Source organism: Ictidomys tridecemlineatus, chromosome 2, assembly GCF_052094955.1.
Source record: "Ictidomys tridecemlineatus isolate mIctTri1 chromosome 2, mIctTri1.hap1, whole genome shotgun sequence".
Taxonomy (NCBI): domain Eukaryota; kingdom Metazoa; phylum Chordata; class Mammalia; order Rodentia; family Sciuridae; genus Ictidomys; species Ictidomys tridecemlineatus.
Window position 1 is genome coordinate 177400360 of NC_135478.1, and position 17297 is coordinate 177417656.

The 17297-nt window shown below is 35.0% G+C and overlaps 1 protein-coding gene across 1 annotated transcript in view; it reads left to right on the plus strand.

The window, feature by feature from the left end:
* Prkar2b (protein kinase cAMP-dependent type II regulatory subunit beta) overlaps positions 1–16150 on the plus strand; it is a 94916-nt gene extending 78766 nt beyond the window's left edge. Inside the window, exons 7-11 of the mRNA XM_005319456.2 lie at positions 2131–2232; positions 3849–3923; positions 11889–11954; positions 12080–12218; positions 14181–16150. Coding sequence (XP_005319513.1) covers positions 2131–2232; positions 3849–3923; positions 11889–11954; positions 12080–12218; positions 14181–14314 — 516 coding nt within the window. The 3' untranslated portion in view covers positions 14315–16150. The remainder of the gene's footprint in view (positions 1–2130; positions 2233–3848; positions 3924–11888; positions 11955–12079; positions 12219–14180) is intronic.
* The last annotated feature ends 1147 nt before the right edge of the window (positions 16151–17297 follow it).

Sequence of the window (17297 nt, forward strand, 5' to 3'; positions counted from 1 at the left end):
ACAAATAACAATAAATGTTAGTGAGGATGTGGGGGAAAAGGGTACACTGATATCTTGTTGGTGGGACTGCAAACTGGTGCAACCACTCTGGAAAGCAGTAGAGAGGTTTTTCCAAAAACTAGGAATGGAACCACCATATGAGTCAGCTATCTCACTCCTTGGTATATACCCAAAAGATTAAAATCAGTATACTATAGTAACACAGCCTCATCAATGTTTACAGCAACACAGTTTACAATAGCCAAGCTATGGAGCCAACCTAGGTGCCCTTGAACAGATTAATAGGTAAAGAAAATGTGGTATACATATACGATGGAGTATTACTCAACCTTAAAGAAGAATGACCTTAAGGCATTTGCTGGTAAATGAATTGAGCTGGAGACTACATACTGAGTGAAGTAAGCCAGTCCTAAAAAGTCAAAGGTACAATGTTTTATCTGATAAGCGGAAACTAATCCAAAATAAGCCGGAGGTGTGGTGTGGGTGATAGAAGAAAAATCAGTGGAGCAGACAAAGGGGAATGAAGGGAAGGGAGGAGAGATGGGATAGGGAAATACAGTAGAATAAAACTGACTTAAATTTCCTATTTTCATATGTGAATATACCACAGTGAATCTCACCATCGTACATCCATAGAGTAGTAATTAAAAAAAAAACACCTAAGTAAATAGCAGAAAGATCAATAGAGTAAATAGAGGGAAGGCAACAGGGTGGGAGGAAGGAAGGGGAAGTACTGGGGACTGAATTAGAAGAAATTATATTCTGTGGTTTTATAATTATGTCAACATGAATTCTATTGTCATGTATAACTAAAAAGAACCAATAAAACATAAAACAAGAGGCATGAGAAAAACAGAGGAACTTTGATTGGGCAATGGGGGTTATGAATTTTGGGCACACAAACATTTCAGTCCATCACACCTAAAGACTTTCAATACATACTAGAATTTTTCTCTGTCACACTAGAACATTTAAATTCAGCCTTAATACATCTATTTCAGTTTTAATTTTACTAAAATGCTTGAGATCATGTAGTATAAATATAAATGATAGGATTTTAGGCCATAAGAATTAGATAAAAATGATAAGCTCTAGAATTAGATCTTATTCAAGAAAATTTAGTTTCTCTGAGCCTTTACATTTAAAGAAACTCCATCATAATGTGGATGTGAAAATTAACCTAGAGTATATAACTTTTCAAAATCTCTGAGTTTGTAATTTCTTTATGATTAAAATTTTGTTCTATTGTTTTCCATATCGTTTTTACTTTAGTCTACAATGGGAATATCAAAACCAGGATATTTGTGTCTGTATGATTGAGATAATTAACAAAAAAATACTTTACTACAAAGAATGTACTCCACGATTTTCTGTCCTACTTTATTTTTTTTTTTTAATAAAAATTCTTGTCATGTCCTGATTTTGCAATCCTCTAAGGTTGCCATCCACAGGACAAGAACATGCTAGTATATGTTTTTAAGATAGTTTCATAGTGCCACCTTGTGGTGTATAGCACAACATGTTAGATGGAGGAACAAAAGTAAACCTTCAAAAAAAAAATGAAGATATTTTATATGGTTCTACATTAATTTTGTGCCTGAAGAAATAAAAATATGAAATGAGTTAAATCAAAGTAAAAATGATGTTGTTAGTCTTTTATTTTGAAATCCTCAATTACTGTTTACTCTATATGGGGAATAGAACTATTTATTCAGCTGTGCACGCTGATGTATATCTGTAATCCCAATAATATATGTAATCTAAATAAAATATAAAAAGGGCTAAGATGTAGCTTAATTAAGCACCCTGGGTTCAATTTCCAGTACGGGAAAAAAACCTATTTATTCAGTTTTTTTTTCCTCCATAAAATCTACATTTTAAGTCAGACATGGTGTCATATGCCTGTAATCCTATGATTCCAGAGATTGAGGCAGGAAGATTGCAGATTTGAGGCCAGCCTCAACAATTTAGTGAGACCTTCAGCAATTTATCAAGTGCCTATCTTAAAATGAAAAAGGGCTGGGCATGTAACTCAGTGATAGAATATCCCTGGGTTCAGTCCCCAGTACTATACCACCCTCCAAAAAATCTACATTTTTAACTTCTTTGTATTTGATATTCTGTCTTCAGGACAGGGTAACCTTCAGGAGAATAATTGTGAAAAACAATGCCAAAAAGAGAAAAATGTATGAAAGCTTTATTGAGTCACTGCCATTCCTTAAATCTTTGGAGGTGAGTGTATTTATGCTTTTATTCTGCTTTAAAAGTTAATTTTATTAGGAATAATTAGTTCTACACAAACATTTCTTTGAATAAAGAAAAAAAAGACTGTTGAGTTTTTATAACTCATCCTTTTACCACCTATAACTGCATTTGTTTTGTTAGTCATGAGTAACAGGCTCCTGTAGCATATTTATATGTATTCTTTAAGAACAGACTTAAAATAATCATATAAATACCAGTAAGAGCCACTAGTTTTACCTTATAGGGAAGAGTTATCTCTTCTCCCTATTAGTTTCTCCCTATCAGTCACCTTTGCTGTTTCTTTCTTTTCTCCTTCCTTTTTACAATTAACTTTCCAGGCCTCTGTCTTTGGTCTCTTCTGTATTTAGGCTTGGTGCACATGTCAAATTCCATGGCTTTAAATATTGTCTTTAGGCTGATACCTCCTAAAATTGACATTATCGCCAACTGTTTATCATCTCAAACCTAATGTGTCCCAGATCTCCTCCTTTCTGTTCCTTATCTTCATCAATGGCAATAACATCCTTCCAGTAAACTCAGCTGTTTTCCCCACCCATGTCCAGTCAGTAACCCCATCAGCCCTATCTTCAGAATTTATCCAGCATCTGTTTCCCACCAACTTCACCATTATTACCTTCTGTCTGATTCATCATCACTGTTTGCCTGGTTTATATCAGCTGCCAGCATAATCTTTTTAAAACCTAGATCCTAACAGACGTCTGTTTAAGACCCTTCTCATAGGCCTCTAAGACCCTGTGGACCAGCCATGTATCCCTGGCTCCATTTCTTACTGCTCCATGCTCCTTGTCCTACCTAGACATACAGCTTCGCACTGTTCCTCTAGCATGCTGACTCTCCCTGGCTTCAGGTCCTGTGCACCTGCTATCTGTCTGGATGTCCTTTTGCACAGCCCCACGGCTCATTCCCTCATCTCCTTCATCAGCTGTTTTTATCTTGAATGGTAAAAATTTTCCAGAAACCATGAGAGTTTACTTTACATACTTCTTTGCTAAGCTCAGTATTTTTCTAGATATCCTACTCTCATATTTGAAATAGTTTGAGATTAATGAAAGAGGGGAACATGTATGTACCCACAGAGTCTTATAAAATGGCAAATATCAACATAATAGTGCTTTTCCTTTCTAAAGTTAGATGGCTGGTTTGTTCCTGGTAGAATCTTGGCCACCTTTCATAATGCATGTTAGACAGCTGATCTTCTCCAGCAGCATATCTCCTTAAATAGAAGTAGAAGGGATGCAAATCCAGTGCCTTCCGAGCTAGGCAAGTAACAAAAAGGGAAGGGATGGTGACAAGCTAGAGAGAACATGTACTCCATCTAAAGTAACAGCTGCTATTCCATCATAGTTTTATTACTGCCATACGAAAATATGGGCTGAGAGTTCCTGAGTCTTCTGATTTCTCAAGAGAAGCTAGAAATACAAAATTTATTTTTAAATGCTACTAGCTAATATAATGAACATGTAATCATATAATCTACACACTGCTCACTTAGCCTCTAGGATGCTACTTTTTAAGATGTAAAATAGGTCAGATTACCCAATTAAGTCTTTTTCTTCTTAGTAACTATCTTTTTTTCTTTATAGGTTTCTGAACGCCTGAAAGTGGTAGATGTGATAGGCACCAAAGTGTATAATGATGGTGAACAAATCATTGCTCAGGTATGTATTTTTTAAGTGTAATTCACTTTGGGGTTATATTCCAAAAGGTTTTTTATACATTTATAAATCTTGACAAACTTTGTCACTAAAATTAATAAGCAGTAATGTATGCAAATGAATATTATTTTATATTATATTACATGAATATTATTCATATTAAATGACCTGTTAAAAGTGGTTTAATTAGGGCAGGGGTTGTGGCTCAGGGGTAGAGCACTTGCCTAGCATTCGTGAGGCACTGGGTTTGATCCCTAGCACCACATAAAAATAAACAAATAAAGGTACTGTGTCATCTATAACTAAAAAATATATTTTTAAAAAAATTGGTTTAATCTACAGCCATTAATCTATTTGAATATCTTGTTTATATAATTAACTCCTTTTTTTCTTTATTTTTTCCACATTTTTTAATAATTGTACATACTCATGGAATTTATTGTTAATTATTTGTACATGTACACACTATAACAATATAATTTGGCCAATACTCCCCAGCACTAGTCACCCCCCACTCCTCACCCCCCACCCCTTGGTTCCTTTTCCTCTATCAATCTCCCTTTGATTTTTAGGAAATCCATCCCTACCTTTGTTTTCCTTTTCCCTCTCTAGCTTCTACATATGAAAGAAAACATATGACCCTTAACCTTCTGAGTTTGACTTATTTCACTTCACATGATGGGCCCTAGTTCCATCCATTTTCTTGCAAATACCATAATTTTATTTTTATATATGGCTGAATAAAACTCCATTGTGTGTATATACCTCATTTTCTTTATCCTTTCATCTGTTGATGTGACACTTAGGCTGATTCCATAGTTTGGCTATGTGAATTATGCTGCTATAAACATAGGTATGCATGTATCATTGTACTATGACTTTAATTCTCCAGGATAAATACAGAGGAGTGGTATAGCTGGGTCATTTGGTGGTTCCATGCCTAGTCTTTTCAGGAATCTCTGTACTGATTTTCATAGTGGAAATACCAACTTCAAGGTATACCACAGTATAAAAATGTTCCTTTTTCTCCATATTCTCTCTAGCATTTATTATTATTTGCATTCTTATTTATAGGTATTTTATTTTTATTGAGACTTTTGTGAATGGAATTGTTTTCCTTCTTTATTTCTCAGCAGATTTATTGTTGGCATATATGAAAGCTGTTGATTTTTAGAATTATCTTCATAGTGTCCCAGAGGTTCTGATCTATTGTATCACTATTTTGTATCTTATTTGAGCCTAAACATTTTTAAATTTCTCCTATCACCCGTTCATCTTTTAAAAGAGTATTCAATCTCTATGTGTTTATATAGTTTCTATAGGGTTTGGTTGTGCTCATATCTAATTTCATTCCATTATGATCCAATAAGATGCAGTTTTTTTGTATTTGCTAAAAGTTGCTTTGTGGCCTAAAATATTATGTATTTTGGAGAAGGTTCCCTGACCTGCTGAGTAGAAAGTGTTTTCAGCTCTTGTTGGATGAAATAGTCTATAGATGTCCATTTGACTTATCTAAGTTCATGTCTAAAGAGTTTTTACTGAGTTTATGTCTGAATGACCCATCTAATGGTGACAGAAGTGTGTTGAAATCATCCAGAATTATTGTACTGAGGTCTATCTGGAGCTTCAATTTGAGTACTGTCTCTTTTATGCAAATAATTGCACCCATGTTTGGGGCATAAATGTTTATTACTATTATATCTTATTGTTGGATTGTTCCCTTTACTGATATGAAGTGACCTACTTTGTCTCTTCTAATTAATTTTGGTGTGAAATCTTCTTTGTCTGATGTAAGAGTGGCTACTCCTGCGTATTTTCAGGTTCCATTTGCATGGTATATCAATTTCCATCTTTGCACTTTTAGCCTGTGGTTTTCTTTGCCTGTTACTTGCAAATAACATATATGTTGGTCTTTTTAATTCACTTTGCCAGCCTAAGTCTTTTAGTTGGAGAGTTGAAAGCATTTACATTCAATGTTACCATAGAGAGATGTTTATTAATTCCTGCCATTTTGAATATTGATAATCTTTAATTTGGTCCTGTTTCTCATTTACTTAGCTATTCTTCAAATGAAATTTGTTCTTTTGTGAGCTTTGAAGTTTTTAAATATCTTCTGTGTGCAGTATTTCTTTCTTTATTATCTGTTTAGTAGTCATGAATTCTTTTAGTTTATGCTTATCTTGGAAGGTTTTTATTTCATATTCAATTTTGAATGATAATTTGGCTGGATATAGTAGTCTTAGTTAACAGTTATTTTCTTTCAGGACTTTGAACACATTATTCTAAGCCCTCCTGGCTTGTAGAGTTTGTGCTGAGAAATCAGAAGTAATTCTAATTGGCTTGCCTCTAAATGTGACTTGATGTTTTTCTCTTGAGGCTTTTAAAATTATATCCTTGTTCTGTATGTTAGGCATTTTAATTATAAAGTGTTGTGGAGAGGTTCTTTTTTGATCTTGTCTACTTGGGGTTCTGAATGCCTCCTGTATCTGGATGTCCATCTCATTCTGAAGGTTTGGAAAATTTTCTCTTATTTCCCTGAAGAGTTTATCCATTCCATGAGGTCATATTTCACATCCCTCTTCAAATCCAATGACTCTTAAATTTGGTCTCTTCATGTTGTCCCAGAGTTTTTGTATTCTGATCATGGTTAATTTTCTTTTTCTTTAATACTGTCTGAATGAGTAAGGCTGGCCACTTTGTCTTACAGCGCTGAGATCCTGTCTTCAGCATGGCCTATTTATTAGACTTTCAAGTGAATATTTTATTTGATTTATTGTGTTTTTCATTTCCAAGATTTCTGTTTGGTTCTTTTTCTACATTTCTAACTCTTTACTGAATTTCTTTATATTCTATACTGACTTCTTTAATTCATTCAGTTGTTTTTTCCTACATTTTCTTGGAATTCATTGAATATTTTTATAATGATTTTTTTTGAAATCCTTGTCTGATATTTCCTTCATTCAATATTTTGGGGGTTGTTTGCTGGTGAATTACGAACTTTAGGAGGTACTGTTAACTTGATTTTTCATATTTCTTGTATTCATTTGTTGGGTTTTAAACCTCTTTTGCATCTTTTGGAAGGGATTTCTCTTCCATTATTATGTATAGACCTTTTTAGGGCACAAGTCTTCGTTTGCTAAAGTGTCCTAGAGTGATCTAGATTAAGACTCCCCTTATAGGTGTCCACATCATTTGTGTTATTTCTTTCTGGTTTTGCTATAGTAATGGATGTCTCTCAGTTTTCTTCTACTTGGGGCCTGGTTGTGAGTCTGGCTTTTTGTCTCTTCTATTCTTTGTATTAAAGTATAGCTGAAGATCGAGTGTCATTAATTTGTGCGTGGAGCAAGGTGTGGTGTCTTTTGGTTAAGTTTAGTTTAACAGCAGAGTTTCTGTCCTATGATCCTGTAGTGCCCCTAAAGGTTCCCAGCACCTCGGAGAAAGGAGGAATTCAAACAATAGCAACAACCAATACAAAGAATATACAGCATTAAGCTAAATACTTGGTTCCTTCTATGACAACTACAATGTTAATTGCTACAAAAAACAGAAATGGTAGGGTCAGCAATTGCCAACAGCAAAAATAGAAAGTAACCCTGAACTATGTTTGCTATTAAACAACGGGTGTCAAATATGTTATACACAATAACTGAAACAGCATTAATAACTGGGGCAAGAGTTCTATAAGCCAATTAGTGCTTAAAGGTGGTAAAAAATATGTCTATAATACCAGCAGCTTGGGAGGTAGAGACAGGAAGATCTCGAGTTCAAAGCTAGCCTCAGCGAAAGAGAGGCTCTAAGCAACTCAGTGAGACCCTGTCTGTAAATACAATACAAAATAGGGCTGGGGATGTGACTCAGTGGTTGAGTGCCCCTGAGTTCAATCCCTAGTACCAAAAAAAGGTAAAAATACAATTAATTTAGATAAAAGAAGATGTGATAGGGATAGAAAAGAGCTCATAATTTCAAAAAATTAATGCAGAAGAGATGTAGCATGTGATTGTTATGAAGAGGAGAAAAATAGAAATAATAAAGGGAGAATGAAAAATAGTAATAGAATTTGGCTGTTAGCAGAAAAGAGAAACAAGGAATACACAAATGAAAAACAATACAAAACCAAACCCAAATATACTAATCAAAAAACATAAACCTCAAAAGACAAAGCAACGGAAAATTTAAAAAATAAAATTTAAAAAATTTTTAAATGCTAAAAGTGAACAAAAAAGTAAAAATATGTATATGTATCCATGAACCAATCAACACAGCAAACACAAAAACAAAACAAAAAAAGATTCTCAGTGAAAACTTAATTATTATTTCCACTGATGAGGTCAAAGTAATCAACTAAGAACAAATGGATACTGTCTATCTTGGGCTGTGTTCTGCCAGTGAGAACAAGGGCTGGGGGTTGTTAAATCCTTCGATTTGTGTTGCTCAGCAAGCTGCCACTTGGATTTGCTTAAGACTGAAGCTGGCTCAAATAATTCTGTTTCTCTTCTCCCTAGAATTGAGGTAGGATGGGATAGGAAATACTGTCAGCTGGGAGATTTTTCTGTATGGACCAGATAGGAGTACTCCCAGGGTGGGGCCACTGCAGAGTTCTGTGAGTGGAGTTCCTGCAGGTGGGGTTTAGCTTAGTTCTAATTGGGACTCAGGAGCTTTGTTGGGTGGTGACTAATCTGGAGAAATTAGATCAACACACCCATGGGGCCTGGCAGTTGCTGATCACAGCTGGGAGTCTGGATCTAGTGAGCCTCTCAAGGATTCTACTCATGGACTTGGGGAGTCAGACCTTCACCCCCTCTGTTGTTCACCCAGTCTTTCTGGGCTTCCTAGGCGTAGTCCCTGAGTGTATTCACACTACCTGTTCAGATTCCTGACTGCTTCAGTGGTTCACATGAGCCTACAGACTCAAAAGGGGGAAGGAGTTGGGTAAAAGCTCCCCAGGGTAAAACAATCTCTTTGTCTGTTTTGCTTCCAATTTGATAGGCAAACCCTAGGCTATGGGGAAGGTGCTTGCCAGGACAGTGTAGTCAACTTGTCCAGATCTCCCAGCTCCTGCAGCAGCAGCAGCCTCAGCATGGCCACATCAAGATGGCTCCCCCTTCAGCTCTTGGCACATGGGGCACTTTCCAAGCACCAGAGTACAGTGCAGCCCCTAGATCAGCTAAGGGCAGGCTGCTTTTCTCATGTCAGGTTTTTCCGTCCTAAAGCTATCCATTGGGTTTCTGTGTTACTCCTCCTTCTGTGCTGAACCAACACTGACACTGACACAGCTAGTTTGGCTCTAGTAGAGTCTTTCTTCTTTAAGTCACTCAAATTCTTATTTATTTATAGTTTGACACAATGACTTTATTTATTTATTATTATGTGGTGCTGAGGATTGAACCCAGGGTCTTACACATGCAAGGCAAGTACTCTGCCACTGAGCCCCAGCCCCAGTCCAAAGGTACTCAAATTTCTAAGTCTCTAAGACACTCTGACTGTCCATTGTTGTTCACTCACTCACTGAGAAGCAGTACTCCTGCCGCTTGAAACCCAAGCTTCAGAGCAACTAGGAATGCAGCTTTCCTCTAGCCCACCATCTTGAATACTTTAATGAATACGTATTAAACTGTCAAATGGCTTTCTGAAGTTTTATAATATGTGACATGAAATTTCACATGCATATAGGGAATAAGATTTAATTTATAAGAGGAAAAGGTGAGTGCTTCCTGAGATTAGTAAGAACCCAGAAGTCCTTTGGGAGATATTGTGGCGTTTTACACGATCCGTTCATGATGAAACCTCCTGCAGCTGCTTTTAGATAACAGTCACCAAGAAGGGGACACATTGCACCATAATCTGTACTGGCTTCCAAGCACTAAATGTTTAAATAAACACGTTCTTTAACCCCCAGTGCTTTTCTAAGATCCTGGTTGGAACCAATAGCATTGCGTACTTCAGTTTGCTAGGGCTACTAGAAAGGAGGATTTATGAAGACAGTTTAAGTTCATACGTAAAACATACTTACAGTGTTGCCTTATTTCTTACATTTCTGAAGCATTGAGCAAATGATTTAAGTGGCCTTTTTGATTCATTGCACTATACAGCACTGTGCTCTTTATCTGAATTATTGTCTTTTCCTTTAAATGTGAAACAAGGTTCTAGGTTCGAGACTGAGGAAGAAAATCATTGTTTATAAGGCAAATAAGTGAATCTCTCAAAATCTGTGTGTGGGTATACATACACCATGCAGATTACACAGTTAAGGATTGGGAAGAAGTGGAGTCAAATTGGAGAACAAGACTAAGTTTCAGCTATGTAAATTGGTAATTAAAATATAGGGCATTTTTAAAATGCTTATTTTTATTTTATTTATTTGTATATATTTTTTGGTGATAGGGATTGAATTTGTGCATGCTAAGCACAAATTCTACCACTGAGCCAGCACCTTACATGCTGCTTTTTTAGTTTATTTTGAAATATTCACAAGAAGTTAGAAAAATAGCACTGAGAGGTCCCATGTACTCTTCACCTATTTTTTCCCAATGCATCTTGCATCATTATTGTACAATATCAAAACAGGAAATTGCCATTGGCATAATCCAGAGTTTATTCAGATTTCATCAGTTTCACCACATACATTTGGAGCATATTTACACAGCAATCAAGAGACCTGTTATTCATAACACTTAAAAATTAGGGTGTAGCTCAGGTAGAGTGTGTGCTTAGCATGCACAAGGTCTTGAATTCAATCCCAAGCACAAAACAAGGGGGGCGGGAGATATGCTATATTTAGAGTTTAAATAACTACGTAAGTATTTATAGACATATATATATATATATGTATTATATATGTACTACATTATAGAAATATAGATTCAACATTTTATTTTAAATACCTGTTTCCCTAGGGTCACTTTGAAAAGCTAAGTAAAAAATAAAATGTTATTATCTTACATAGTGTACTGTTTTACTCAGAAATTGTCATTAGAAATTAAGACTCAGTTGATTCAGAAACAGAAACAAGAAAAAACATGTATGTAGTGAGAAACAGCATCACTTTTTAGAATTTTAGTAGTCTTTTCAAAACCTCAATGTCAGTAGACTGGCATCTCAGCATAGTCCTTAACTGCTGTAAAAACACAAAAGCCATAGGGACTGCTCTGCCGCAGTCTGGCTGGGCACAAATAACCAAGCCGCCACAAAGCCTTGTAGGTTCAAACAGCAACTCTTTATTCCCAAACTCTCTCCTGCACTCTACACACTCTTCCCGGGAACACACTCCCTCCACCAGGCTCCACTCGCCAATTCTCCTGGAATCCCTCGGGAACTCCAAAGTAGTGGGCTCTGGAGGCAGCAGGATCCGCTCTAATCCCAGAGCCCCCCTATTCCCAGCAGGATCCGCCCTAATCCCCGGTTGCCCTATTCCTGGAGCAGGGTCACCTTTCAACCATTCCCTCTAGCAAAATGCCAGGCGTCATTCCTACTAAACTGTGGCTCTCAACACTGCTTCCTAATGTACCTGGGTGCTTTGGGTACTATCTGCTTTATTTCTGCCAGGAGAAATAGGAGGACACGCTGCACATCCTAGCACTTCCCAATGATCACAAGATGGGCTGACATATTCCTGTAGAGTGAGGGGATGCTGCAGTTGGGACATGCAGCAGTGTTGCCATTTCTAACTCTTATGCTGTTATCCAGGCTGAAATTTGGAGGAGATTCTTACCTGTTATTTGCCATATTTTCTTAGCTGTTAGCAGAAATGCTATGGTAGAGCATATGTTATTTCAAATAGCTTTACAAAGGAAACTGTTACTGTATAATTATCAATTATAACCTCTTGATTTAGAAAATGAAATGGCCTGTTCCTGGGGAGTTTCACTTTTTAGGCAAATATCTATATACTGGGATTGGATTGATTCCAAGGGTATGATTTCAGAATTGTCAAATTTGCATTTTCATCCTCTTTTTGTTTTATTCTGATAGGGAGATTTGGCTGATTCCTTTTTCATTGTAGAATCTGGAGAAGTGAAAATTACTATGAAAAGAAAGGTAAATATTCTGTCCTAAAAATTCACATATTAGCAAGGAACATATTTTCTTTCTGATACTGAGCCTGAGTTTAAGTTTTATTTTCATGAGCTGAGCAAAAGTTAATATTTTTAATTCCTTGTCAGGGTAAATCAGAAGTGGAAGAGAATGGTGCAGTAGAGATCGCTCGATGTTCTCGGGGGCAGTACTTTGGAGAGCTCGCCCTGGTAACTAACAAACCTCGAGCAGCTTCTGCACACGCCATTGGGACTGTCAAATGCTTAGGTAGGAATCACAATAGTGAGCATTGAAATTATGTCTGCATTTTATGTGTTCATGTTGTATAAATCATTTGGTTCAAAAATGTTGTGAGGTCCCCACAGAATGTAAGAGTTAGCACTGCATTGTAAAATCAATTTATGGAAGCCATTTTTTTTTCTTTGAAAGTTTTCACATGCAAATATATTTTGTTCTTTTGTGTATGTATGAAAAAACATTATTTTAATCATTGAAAGAAAAACTTGCAAGTGCCAAATTTTACATCTAACCCATCAAATAACATATGCTATGTTCCTTAGGAGAAAAAGCTAAAATAATAATTCTGTAAAGTTCATTATTAGGCTCTGCAAGGTAAGTTGGAATATCTGTGAAAACACATACTCATGGAAGCACAGGGATGCCAGAGTTTAGGTTTATCAAAGTGTATCAACATTCTGTTGTTCAGCTGTTTGTTCCTTGCTTCTATCAGAGGATCTTGGCAGAAATGCCATCCTCAGCTGGAAGATGTTTGTTATGTATCTGAGGTTTTATATTTGAGAAATCAATTACCATTGTAATAGGAAAATATAATTCAGGAAGCAGCAACAAAGATGGCACTTTAGAAAACTGATTCCACAGTAATTAGCCTCTCTGTGCTCTTATCCACAGTTCAATAGGATAAAGTTAGTTTCTGTGTTTTTAAGAATTGCAGGGCTCTACAGAATTAAATTCTTAGAGAGGAACTTTTTAAAAAGCTTTAAATAAGTATATTAATCAGGTAATATATTGGATGAAAGAGAAGACAAGTAGACACAGGCAATTTTGCAGAGTAGAGCTCTTAGTAAGAATAAAGGTGATATGAGTGAAATTCTTTTAATTATTTATTTTAAAAAATCTGAGTATTATCAGAAATGCAGGGAAAACTAATAATCACTGAATCACTCACTATACCATCACCACTCAGTGATTTCTATTATTATAATTCTTTTTTGTCTTTTTATTTGCATGGGGTTTCTGTTTAAAAACAATTTTGTAAAATGCTTTGTTCATCCATTATAGCTTGGGAATTTTATCATTACATCAAATCTTAGCATTCAGTTTAAGTAAATATATACATGATAAATCATTCAGTCACTCCTTACTGGTAAATATTTTATGGGTTTTAGCTCTAAGTTTTTGTGTATATGTGTGTACATAGATGGCTTTTGCATATCTAGAAATTTTCCTAAGAAATTATTCTCAGAAGTGTTCTTTAAATAATGGCTTGATATAGATCACTTTTAGTTTTACTAATTTATATGCTACTAGCATTGCATTCACCCCATTCTTATAAACTCTGCCTTTTTTACTTTTTCAAATTTGAAAGGCAAAGACACTTTAATTTGTATTTCTGTGATGGAAAGTATGATATTTTTCATCTGTGTATTGTAAATTCAGCTCTAAAGTACATGAGACAGGCAAGAAAAGTGATATAGGATATATTTATAGAAGTAAACAAAAGCATTATGTTGGCTGCCATTTTGGATTATACAGACAATGGTATAAGAGTAAAAATTTAGGTAACTTTTGTTCTTCACAACATGGCATTGTAAACCCTTAGACCAGACTAGGAAGTATTCCTTTGCCACCTTTGAAGGTGTTCATCCTACTAAGGTAGCAACATCAACATTTTTTAAAATTCCAGGGCCTCCCATGACACTCACTCATTCTTTTCCTGGCCTAGACCAGAAACCTCACACCAACCTAGCATTGCATATTATCTGCTGAGGAATCCAACAGTGTAGCTTGAGAGGGCCCTGGCTGCTTCCTTTTTGAAACAGAATTTTAATCTTTATGGTTTTTCTTCATTTGACAGTATTGCTTAAAACTTACACATGTATTATTCACAGTTGCAAAATAATGGAATAGAATAATGGAATGGATATTATATCGACTTGGAAATTCCACAGCTTTGCAAAGAGTGTTGTTTTTCATTTTTTCTTTTCTTAGCCATGGATGTGCAAGCATTTGAAAGGCTTCTGGGACCTTGCATGGAAATAATGAAAAGGAACATCGCCACCTATGAAGAACAATTAGTTGCCCTGTTTGGAACAAACATGGATATTGTTGAACCCACTGCATGAAGCAAAGTATGAAGCAAGAAGACCTATAGTGACAAAATTACACAGTAGTGGTTAGTCCACTGAGAATGTGTTTGTGTAGATGCCAAGCATTTTCTGTGATTTCAGGTTTTTCCTTTTTTTACATTTACAATGTATTGGTAAATAGTAGTGATTTAATAGTCAATAGGCTTTAACATCACTTTCTAATTAGTAGTTCATTAAAACAACATTGATAAAATGACTTTCTACTCCTCAAAATTATTTGACTTAAAGTTTTATTATAATGATTGTAATATATTGAAAGTATCCATGTTTGAGAAGATAATTAAAAGATACTATCATAGTCAATGTGTTTGATTTATTCAGATTGATATCAAGTTAGTGACTATGCCCATGTAAGAGAGAACTTGGCAATGAATCATGCAACCAGCATGGCATCACATTCTTTTTATAATTCATTATATAGTAAAATTTAATCATTTTCATAAATTCTTTTTGGCTTGATAAGTTATGTGTTGGCCTTGGCCTATTGGTGAAATGGTATAAAACATCATATGCAATTTTAAAACTATATATTTTTGCAATAAAATACATTTTGACTTCTTTGGCATAATGTCAGTAACCTACATATTCCAGTGGTTTTAAGGAATGGCAATTTAGGTAATAGGGAAAAGAGTCTAAGATGAGTAATCATTAATGCATTTTTCCCTCATCTAACATGTATCTTTGTTTCCTTTTTTCATTTTGCAACTTCCTGTATTTTTTACTTTTAAGAGTTTGATTTTGATGTCACAAAGTTTTTTTTTAAAAAAGCTATTTAAACTTGTTAAATCTGACTTTTATCTTCTAAAAGCCTAAGATCTTATACTTAAAAGAAAAACCTTAGTCCTATACCAAAAATATGTTGAGAACCTTATTTACATGCCCACATTACATTTCTTTATTCTTCACTTGACCTACACGCTATGGTCCTTTGCATATATCTGCCTTCACGCATTTCTGTTCTTCCTTGTGATGGTTGACATCACACAATTGTATTGATCGGCAGCCAGTGAGGTTTGCCTTTTTTTTACCTTAAAACCTCTCTTAGTAGGTATAAAATTTGTAAGCAAAACCACATATAACAAAAAAGGAGTTTTTGTTCATACCATATATAACATCAGGCCTTGCCATTTGTGTTAATTTCTACTCATAAACTTACCAGATTTTCATTGATCACTGATATGCTTTTATTCTGACATATAAAACCTAATTATATTCAACCAAAGCAATATAATCTTATATGATTTTTAGGTTCCATGATCCAGTGTCTAAAAACATTAACTCTAACCAGTATTCACATTTTGGGAAACATGTATCAAAAGAATATATACCTACATGGGTAAAATTATTGTGGGGCTATTGTCCTACTATAGGATGTTTATGGTCCTACTTGTATATGAAAACATGGTAAGAATTTTAATTGGATAATGTATATATAAGAAGTTAAAGTATGTAACTTATAACATCAGCCACATTTCAGAATATTGTTTTAACACTTTTGCAAAACCTTGTAGGGAAAGGGAGCTTGCTATATGAAGATGACTTGTTTTCTATTTAAGACTTTATTTTAAAAGCCATGTCTGTTAAACAAGCAAAAAAAGAAAATTTCTGGCTCATCATTCTGTATTCTTTATTCACTTTTTCCATTTATCTCTTTTGTCGCATAAGCTGATTGTTAACTATTCATGGAACAGTAAATAAATGCCTGTTTAATAAAGAACTTTGACCAAGGCTATAAATGCCAGTTATGTTATTTTCAGTATTGTTGGTTATATTTAAATTTTCCTTATAATAAAGCACACTTTTATAATAAAATATGTGAATTACTGTTTTTAATACTTAATATGACTTGCAGCATAAAACACGATAGACATGTGGCACGTGAATGCAAATGAGCCCCAAGGTATAACTCTGCAAGAAAGTATGTTTTTTTAATGGCAGTAGTTATATGTGAAATAACGGTGGTTATGTTAATTTGGACTTTCAGGTAACCAAATAGGGCTAGTAATGTAGTTCAGTGGTAGAGTGCTTGCCTAGCATGTGTGAGACCCTTGGGTTCAATTCCCAGTACTGCATCAAACAAAAAAAACCACCTAAAACGAGCAAAAACCTTGGTGCTAGAATAACCAAATAAAATAGGCTAACTAGAGAATTTATGTGTAAATTATCTAATTAAAACAGCTCAAGTTTGACTTGTGGTTGTCACTTTTTAGTCACTATCCAAGAGTCCTTACCAGGACTCTTGCATATATTTGTAAGTTATGGGAATTCCTTGGAATTTTTCATGCAAGGATGGAGCTTCCTGACACATCATGTATGGCTAGGGAAGGGGTTAGGAATTCTTCCTGAAGAACAAAAGTGCTTCTCCTTGTTTTAAAACCAATATAAAGGGTTATGTGTATTTCCTGTGTATCAATATGAATTAAGGCTTAGTACATATATATTCTACAACACAAGTTGGGTGAATATATTTGGGTTACTATTATAAGCTAGAAGACAACTTAAAGTGTTCAAAATGCTTCTAAAGAAGCAGGGTATGAAACAAGGACATTAAAAACTATAAGATTAAGGTGCTGAGTTCCTTTCTAAAGCATCTTTTAAATTTCTGAAATATTTCTCAAGAAATCTTATATTTCTTATAAGGATTAGATGACCTTCAGCATTCTTAATACTTACACTTAGAGGTATTACATCTGGATTAAGCCAAGGCTTTGTTAAATAGCTAAAAAGGGGATTCTAATATCTAAATAAAAAATTAACAGTTGTAAGGAATGTTGGATTCTAAAATTAAAAGTGTGAGATACAGGCTGATGTTGAATACCAAAGAATTTTGACAAAAAGGAAGAAATTGGAATAGGAGTTGAGACAACCTCACCTGTTCCAGGATATTTCTAAGGCAGCAAGACTGGCTGAGCAACTGAAAATATATAGTTGTTCATCTTCACAGGTATTAAAAAAGTCT